General features: G+C 37.4%; 2 protein-coding genes across 2 annotated transcripts in view; one reads left to right on the forward strand and one right to left on the reverse strand.

Moving 5' to 3' along the window:
* LOC130054397 (tripartite motif-containing protein 55-like) overlaps positions 1-509 on the forward strand; it is a 6,075-nt gene extending 5,566 nt beyond the window's left edge. The window contains exon 2 of the mRNA XM_056163975.1: positions 1-509. This exon is cut by the window's left edge and continues 1,315 nt beyond it. Within this exon, the coding sequence (XP_056019950.1) occupies positions 1-393 (393 nt within the window). The 3' untranslated portion in view covers positions 394-509.
* Positions 1-9,131, reverse strand: part of LOC125671291 (uncharacterized) — a 21,957-nt gene extending 12,826 nt beyond the window's left edge. Inside the window, exon 1 of the mRNA XM_048906868.2 lies at positions 8,962-9,131. Coding sequence (XP_048762825.2) covers positions 8,962-9,094 — 133 coding nt within the window. The 5' untranslated portion in view covers positions 9,095-9,131. The remainder of the gene's footprint in view (positions 1-8,961) is intronic.
* Between the last annotated feature and the right edge of the window lies 1 nt (position 9,132).

Raw genomic sequence — 9,132 nt, forward strand, 5'->3', positions numbered from 1 at the left:
GGTAAACCTCTCTATTCATCTGATTATAAAGAGAAATACATCAGTGAGAACAGGAACCTGGATATTTGTGTGGCTGACTGTGGAGCTACAGCAGTAGTGGTGGTCAATCAGGCCGGGAAACTGAGATTCAGGTACACTGGACGTACTCCTGCTCCAAAGAACAAACCATTCTATCCACGAGGAATCACCACAGACAGTCAGAGTCACATCCTCACAGCTGATTATTACAATGACTGTGTCCACATCATAGACCAGGACGGACAGTTCCTCTGTTACATAGACTGTGGACTGAGTGATACCTGGGGACTGTGTACAGATACAAACGACAATCTGTTTGTTGCTCAATGTAGAAACAAACAAGTGAAGAAAATTAAATACTTGCAGAAAAACTAAAACATTAGTGAAGAAAGTTAAATATTTGCAAGGAAATCCAACATAATATTGCCTACTACATCTTATTATGATGAATCAATGATGATGTAAAATAAAAAAAACACTTGTACTTTAAATTGTTTTATCTGCTTTGTATTTAAAATGTCACAACTCTGCTTTACAGCCGATTTTCACATATCTATCTTTAAAATGTCTTTATTACCTCTTTATCCAACTCCCTGTTTTGTTTTGAATAATTAATTAAAATTGAGTTCAAAGCAGTTAATTTGTTAGCGCATATTGTATGTAATGTTACACATAATCAAACATAATTATCAACGATCAATTATCAAAAACACAATGATAATTGAAGGGTTTCATTTAATCCATTATGGGAGATGGAATGGAATTTTGTCATTCTCCAGTTCTTCCATTGTTCACCAAAATCCTCTGCATATAGAGAATAATCCAAGACAAAACAAACACACACAAGATTTAGATTTATGTTGTTACTAATTAAAAGCCTCTGAGAACTCTTCTGTAGCCCAACTGGGGTTATATTTGCAAAATTAACATCTATACTCACTCCGTCAACAGAATATTAAATAATACTTTTGATTTCCATTAGTGGAACTCTTCAAATTAAAGGCGCGTAAAGTCGTGCTACCGGGACAACGTAAACATTAGGCACACATAATACGGCATTGAATACAAATTATAAAGAACTGCAAACCACAACACTGATCAGAATTATAAAGTTGAAATAAATAAAATTATGTTAACAAGAAAAAAGACAAACTTGTTAAACTATGTGAGGGAGCACAGGTACTGAATTTGCTAAATATGACAGATATAAAAGCATCAACTGCAAGAGCAAGAAGAACTGTAAAGGAAAAAACCAATGCACATCCAATATAACGAAATTTTCTTGCAAATAATGGGATCCATATGCTTTTAAATTTATTCTCTCAGACTATGAAGATATTTTATCATACAATTAGCGCAGGTTCACATGGCATTGACTTTGTAAGTATACATGCACCCCCTCCTTTTCCAATATTTTAAAATAAATTATCCATCTGTCAAACTGCATTTTAAAAAAATTGTGACATTTATAACACTAATGAACACAACTGTTTTGTTTCCGAACTTCATCTAAGATATTTCATAAATTACAACTGTCGATGGAATTCAAATAGAAAACATCGATTTTTGAAATAGATGCGATACATTATGTAGCGTTCAAAAACACGTTAGTTTTATATATTAGTGTTAGTTTTTTGTTGTTTTTTTTAATGTAAATTGACTAATGGCTATTTTACCATTTGACACCACGTTTTTTAAAATATATATATATATATATATTTAAAAAGGGGGGGGGGGAGGCTATCAACGTTTTAATTATGTCCCGGTAATCTCGCACTTGCTCGCGAGACATGTTCATTGACGCGCAAGAGTCATCAAAGCGCGATAACTCTGACGGGCTGGTAATAGGAAGTATTGCTATAAAAACCTTGTTTACATGCTTATTATGGCCTCATGTAATCTTTACCCTTTGTTGTGGAGGATGGGGTAGCCCTATGCAATCTTTACCCTTTGATGTGGTAGATGGGGTGGCCCCATGCAATCTTTACCCTTGTTGTGGAGGATGCGATGGCCCCGTGTAATCTTTACCCTTTGTTGTGGAGGATGGGGTGGCCCCGTGTAATCTTTACCCTTTGTTGTGGAGGATGCGATGGCCCCGTGTAATCTTTACCCTTTGTTGTGGAGGATGCGATGGCCCCGTGTAATTTTTACCCTTTGTTGTGGAGGATGGGGTGGCCCCGTGTAATCTTTACCCTTTGTTGTGGAGGATGCGATGGCCCCGTGTAATCTTTACCCTTTGTTGTGGAGGATGCGATGGCCCCATGTAATCTTTACCCTTTGTTGTGGAGGATGGGGTGGCCCTATGCAATCTTTACCCTTTGTTGTGGAGGATGGGGTGGCCCTATGCAATCTTTACCCTTTGTTGTGGAGGATGGGGTGGCCCTATGCAATTTTTACCCTTTGTTGTGGAGGATGGGGTGGTCCCATGCAATTTTTACCCTTTGTTGTGGAGGATGGGGTGGTCCCATGCAATCTTTACCCTTTGTTGTGGAGGATGGGGTGGACCTATGCAATCTTTACCCTTGTTGTGGAGGATGAGTTGGCCCTATGCAATCTTTACCCTTTGTTGTGGAGGATGGGGTGGCCCTATGCAATCTTTACTCTTTGTTGTGGTAGATGGGGTGGTCCCATGCAATCTTTACTCTTTGTTGTGGAGGATGGGGTGGCCCCGTGTAATCTTTACCCTTGTTGTGGAGGATGGGGTGGCATTGAGTATGATAAAACAAATATATACTCTTTGTTGTGGAGGATGGGGTGGTCCCATGCAATTTTTACCCTTTGTTGTGGAGGATGGGGTGGTCCCATGCAATTTTTACCCTTTGTTGTGGAGGATGGGGTGGCCCTATGCAATCTTTACCCTTTGTTGTGGAGGATGGGGTGGCCCTATGCAATTTTTACCCTTTGTTGTGGAGGATGGGGTGGTCCCATGCAATTTTTACCCTTTGTTGTGGAGGATGGGGTGGTCCCATGCAATCTTTACTCTTTGTTGTGGAGGATGGGGTGGCCCTATGCAATCTTTACCCTTTGCTGTGGAGGATGGGGTGGTCCCATGCAATCTTTACTCTTTGTTGTGGAGGATGGGGTGGCCCTATGCAATCTTTACCCTTTGTTGTGGAGGATGGGGTGGTCCCATGCAATCTTTACTCTTTGTTGTGGAGGATGGAGTGGCCCTATGCAATCTTTACCCTTTGTTGTGGAGGATGGGGTGGCCCTATGCAATCTTTACTCTTTGTTGTGGTAGATGGGGTGGTCCCATGCAATCTTTACTCTTTGTTGTGGAGGATGGGGTGGCCCCGTGTAATCTTTACCCTTGTTGTGGAGGATGGGGTGGCATTGAGTATGATAAAACAAATATATAGTGCCTGTAGTTGATTTCAACCCTCGAAAACAATTGAAAATTTATTTGAATTTTCTGCAGATTAAGTGGTTACCATTTAGTTGACGTTTTAAAATAATAAATATAACAAAAGTCAATAAATATTTGATACATATATTTTTTTCACTTTCAGGACAATAAAACTATTATGGACTGTTTAGTAGGGAGACATCACAAATGATCAGGCCCGAGTAGGAATCTCACCTGAGGAAGCACCCTCAGGTGATAACCCTACACAGATTTCATTATTTGTGATGTCTCTCTGCTAAACATATATCTAATCATCATGATAAATTAAAAGGAAAAAAAGATGGGGAGGGGGGGGGGGGGAGTATAGTGCAAGTTGGCAAGATCATTAATCTTTACTGCTAAATGTCTCACAGCACAATGACAGACATTTACATGACATGCCTTGAGACTTTATTACATTCACTGCATGATGTAAGGTGAAGATAACGAACAGTGATCAATCTCATAACTCCTATAAGCAATACAAAATAGATAGTTGGGCAAACACGGACCCCTGGACACACCAGAGGTGGGATCAGGTGCCTAGGAGGAGTAAGCATCCCCTGTTGACCGGTCACACCCGCCGTGAGCCCTATATCCTGATCAGGTAAACGGAGTTATCCGAAGTCAAAATCAGTGTGCTAAGGATGGCTTAACAATCGGTATGAAACACGTCAGACAGCATTTGACCCAATGCGAGGTTGATGTAATAACAAACACACCCGTTTGGTTTTTTCCTGCTTTGTATATACATGTATAGGATAATTATGTCATATCCATGTACAAGTACAAATGTTTAAATCAGGTGTTCAGGTGTTGTTGTTGTTTCTGATTAGCTTTAAGGACCTAGTTTTCATTTTATCACCTTATTAAGCTTCTACAATATGTTATACAATACCTGTATGATTTCACATCAGTCTGATCAGTCAGAAGTATGTGTTTGTATACTGGGTATATATACACTATCAGTGTATCTCAAATGTTTTTCTTTACTATTCAAACAAGGTTGGAAAAAACAAAAGTCCTTACAAGTAGCAACAAAACGGCAATTTGATCTTTGACCATTTAACATTTCAGAGTTGCTTCTTCACACTCCGATCACCTCGGTTGATTCCATCTAACCTCGGATGTATAATGTTTTCCGCCACAGCACGTATACAGTGACATGTTTAGCGTTACTGATCAACTGGAACTACTGACAGCTCTCACGATATACAGTCCATTTTAACATATAACGCTCTCATTGTTTATAACTATTTCTCTCTCAGAATTATGTTTTCTTTTCTCAAAATAGAGGGCATGCAGTATTCTAAGGAAACTCGATAAATTCATTTTTTTTAAAAACATATTTTGCTCACTACTTTCTGAATGTGGAAGTTTTTCCAGGAGAGTAAATAGACAACCGCATTGCAAATGATTGGCATAGCTACATATCAATTCATGTCATACATCTAAGGTTAGATGTAGGGTACTGGAATATATCTGCAGAAGTCATGCGATGACATGTATTTCTCCATTTTGAATCTTGTGAACCCAAATCACATTGTTCTGAGATGTCACACATGTAATCCGCATTTTCTTAATCATATGTAATCACTCCTCGATTAACGAGATTGTATCATGCATCTTATGTTTGTAAATTTGCTAAACACTGACTATAACATCACAATGCACTGTTTACATAAATTGTGTTAATATTTCCCACATTCAATGAATAGGTGGATCAAATGCCTAAAGTAAGGATGTTTTGACAGCTAGAGCTCTGTACTATTTAAACATGTTTGGGTTTGACAGCTAGGGCTCTGTTTACATAAATTGTGTTAATATTTCCCACATTCAATGAATAGGTGGATCAAATGCCTAAAGTAAGGATGTTTTGACAGCTAGAGCTCTGTACTATTTAAACATGTTTGGGTTTGACAGCTAGGGCTCTGTACTATTTAAACATGTTTGGGATATTTTTTATAAAGTAAGGATGTTTTGACAGCTGGAGCTCTGTACTATTTACACATGTTTGGGATATTAAGGATGTTTTGACAGCTAGGGCTCTGTACTATTTACACATGTTTGGGATATTAAGGATGTTTTGACAGCTAGAGCTCTGTACTATTTAAACATGTTTGGGATATTTTTTATAAAGTAAGGATGTTTTGACAGCTAGAGCTCTGTACTATTTACACATGTTTGGGATATTAAGGATGTTTTGACAGCTAGGGCTCTGTACTATTTACACATGTTTGGGATATTAAGGATGTTTTGACAGCTAGAGCTCTGTACTATTTAAACATGTTTGGGATATTTTTTATAAAGTAAGGATGTTTTGACAGCTGGAGCTCTGTACTATTTACACATGTTTGGGATATTAAGGATGTTTTGACAGCTAGGGCTCTGTACTATTTACACATGTTTGGGATATTAAGGATGTTTTGACAGCTAGAGCTCTGTACTATTTAAACATGTTTGGGATATTTTTTATAAAGTAAGGATGTTTTGACAGCTAGAGCTCTGTACTATTTACACATGTTTGGGATATTAAGGATGTTTTGACAGCTAGGGCTCTGTACTATTTACACATGTTTGGGATATTAAGGATGTTTTGACAGCTAGAGCTCTGTACTATTTACACATGTTTGGGATATTAAGGATGTTTTGACAGCTAGAGCTCTGTACTATTTACACATGTTTGGGATATTAAGGATGTTTTGACAGCTAGAGCTCTGTACTATTTAAACATGTTTGGGATGTTTTGACAGCTAGGGCTCTGTACTATTTAAACATGTTTGGGATATTAAGGATGTTTTGACAGCTAGAGCTCTGTACTATTTAAACATGTTTGGGTTTGACAGCTAGAGCTCTGTACTATTTAAACATGTTTGGGTTTGACAGCTAGAGCTCTGTACTATTTAAATATGTTTGGGTTTGACAGCTAGAGCTCTGTACTATTTAAATATGTTTGGGTTTGACAGCTAGAGCTCTGTACTATTTAAACGTTTGGGATATTTTTTTGTCCTGTTATGGATTTAGATACTAATGCCAATACTTTTTTTTTTCCCGCCCTCAAACACGGTCACACCGTAACACATATATTACTAAATGATAAATAAATCTTTTTAAAAAATTCTGCATATGATTGGACACAACTTGTAGGCATGTAATGATGCTTTTGAATTTCAATTTCGGTCCAGTAGGGTCAAAAAAGGACAACCAACAAGAAAATATAGTATACAGTCAAACTTGTCTTAGCGGCCACTTGAAATCAGCGGCCACTCCTGAACAACGACCACTCTCAATTACTCCAATGATTTTTGCTATATATTTGTACAGGAATAAACGGCCACCTGTGTAACGCCAGCGGCCACTCAAATCTTCACCCAACACGTTAATTACACCATAATAGGCAGCCATTTTGTCCAACAACATGGTTTTATCACGTTGATATTTTACACAAGTTAATCAGTTGTGACGATGGCTGATCATTTTGAAAGCACACATTCGCTTGGGTAATTAAATACTGGTCGGTTTACCTGAAGCTATTAAACAGATTTGTGTTCAAATTAAATATTTTGTACTCTCTTATTGTTGTTTGTCATTTTTAACACATTGTTGAAATGGCTTCACCAAATGTAAAATGGAAAGTCTTAACTTTGTCTGAAAATTCAAAGTGATTGATCTGGATAAAAAAAAGTATTATATCTTCTCGCAAGATTGCAGCAGAATTAAATGTTGGCAAGACTCAGATAAACTACGTTTTGAAAAGAAAACCCGAATATCTGGAGGATTTAAAAAAAAAAAGTGGATCCAGAAAGAAAACGGCGACGACACATTACGGGAGATGAATATACCTACGTATGATCAGTATTTTTATGAAATTCACCTTATTTTACTCTGTGAGGTGTGATAAAGTTTATAACTTGTTCATATATTGATTGACTGGCTGTTTACTGGGCAAACTGGAATAAGTGGCCACTTTCATAACTTCCCTAAGGTGGCCTCTTAAAAACAAGTTTGACTGTACACCTATTCACTGGCTATGAGGACAATAGCAAGTTTACTGTCCCCCAAGACAGCAACTATTTCCCCGAGGTGCAGTCGAGGGAAATAGTTGCTGTCCAGGGGGAAAATAAACTTCCTATTGTCCGCATAGTCAGTAAATAGGTGTTTTATTATACCATAGTAGATTTTACTTGTGTCAGAAATACTAAAGTGAAGTAAACTAATTTGAGTTATCAGACTTTGACGTCACAGAAAAGAAAACGCTGTAAAATATAGCATCCGGTAAATAGTTTTGAGACTATTTCCCTAGGGCAGATAGTTCAGAAACTATTTCACAGCTAGCGTACCCAAAAGAAATAGAAATTCATTCACCAAACATTTATATAGCAAAAACATTCTGAGGTATAATAATTCAAATTCACAACTTCTACGAGTTCTATTACAGTAAACTTAAAGCAAGAGACATATATGGCCATCAACCTTAAAAGTAACTTCCATGCAAATTTTGTTCAGATAGGATAGTTGGTAAAATGGGTAGTAAAAACCGGGCCGGGCACTTTCGTAATCCGAATATTTTAGTTTTCTTCGTTACAGCGATTTTTTTCCTTATATAACTGGTACCAATAAACGGTACCATTCCCAATGCCAAAAACCATTGATTTTTCCCAATTTTGAGACTAAAAATTCCCAATTTACTTGCCGAAAAATAGACCGTCGACATCGTAATTTACTTAGTCTAAAACGTTGTACAAGTTAACTAAAATGTTCACTTCCAGTGTTAAATCCAAAGTACAGATCATGGCAGTGCGCGTGTTTTGTAGAGCTACGACGATTCTAAAATGAAGCTACGATGATTCCTTGTGTATCACAACAGCAAATATTACCGTAAAAAGGTTTACAAAGGGATGATTTCTTCTTGCTTTGTTCTCGTTTTTCTTTTCTTTTAGTTGAAATTATTTGCCGATACATTGGTAGAAAATTCCCAAATTTGTTCGATTTTGACGCTATTTTTCCCAATTGAATGGGTACCAGTACCAGTACCAGTGGGTAGAAAAAAATCGCTGCGTTACTTTATTTTCGTTTGATGTAAAACTTCTTAATCTTAATCTGGATGATACATTTGATCTTCACTACAAAATTGCGGCATAATTTTGCTTCACTGTGAAAATATCAACGATTGTTTATTTCAGCTTGGTAAAAAGGGTAGCGAGAAAAAATACACATTTTTCTGTGATTACGACTGATATATGTGACACAACAATGAAACTACACATGATTTAGATAAATATTATGATAATTCATCACCAAAATGCAGCAGTGGGTTTTATATTTTTGATATTTCTGATTCATTAAAACCCTGGTCAAAAGGAAACCGGATACGGGTAACCATGGCCAAATGTTAAAATTCCAAATAAAATGAGAGTGTTAGCTATCACTTTCGACGCATCCTGAAAGTAATTCTGTAAAAATATCATCTTTTGACTTGTCACTTGTGGCTAGTTGTGGCTTGTGCACGTCTACCTACGCGAATGTTGTAGGTGGTGAAACTAACATGCTATACTGACCTTCGTTAAAGCTGTACCAGAAGTATATAACTACAGAAGCTACAAGGATCTGGCAGATCATAGTTTTACGGTAAGGATTGGACGCTTTAGCCATTCTCTTCAGGCGTTCCCAATCACGGTTGGAGGCTGCCATAGTTGCTGAATATCTGAGTTCACTAAACGTTTTATTCA

This window comes from Ostrea edulis, chromosome 4 (genome assembly GCF_947568905.1).
Source record: "Ostrea edulis chromosome 4, xbOstEdul1.1, whole genome shotgun sequence".
Taxonomy (NCBI): domain Eukaryota; kingdom Metazoa; phylum Mollusca; class Bivalvia; order Ostreida; family Ostreidae; genus Ostrea; species Ostrea edulis.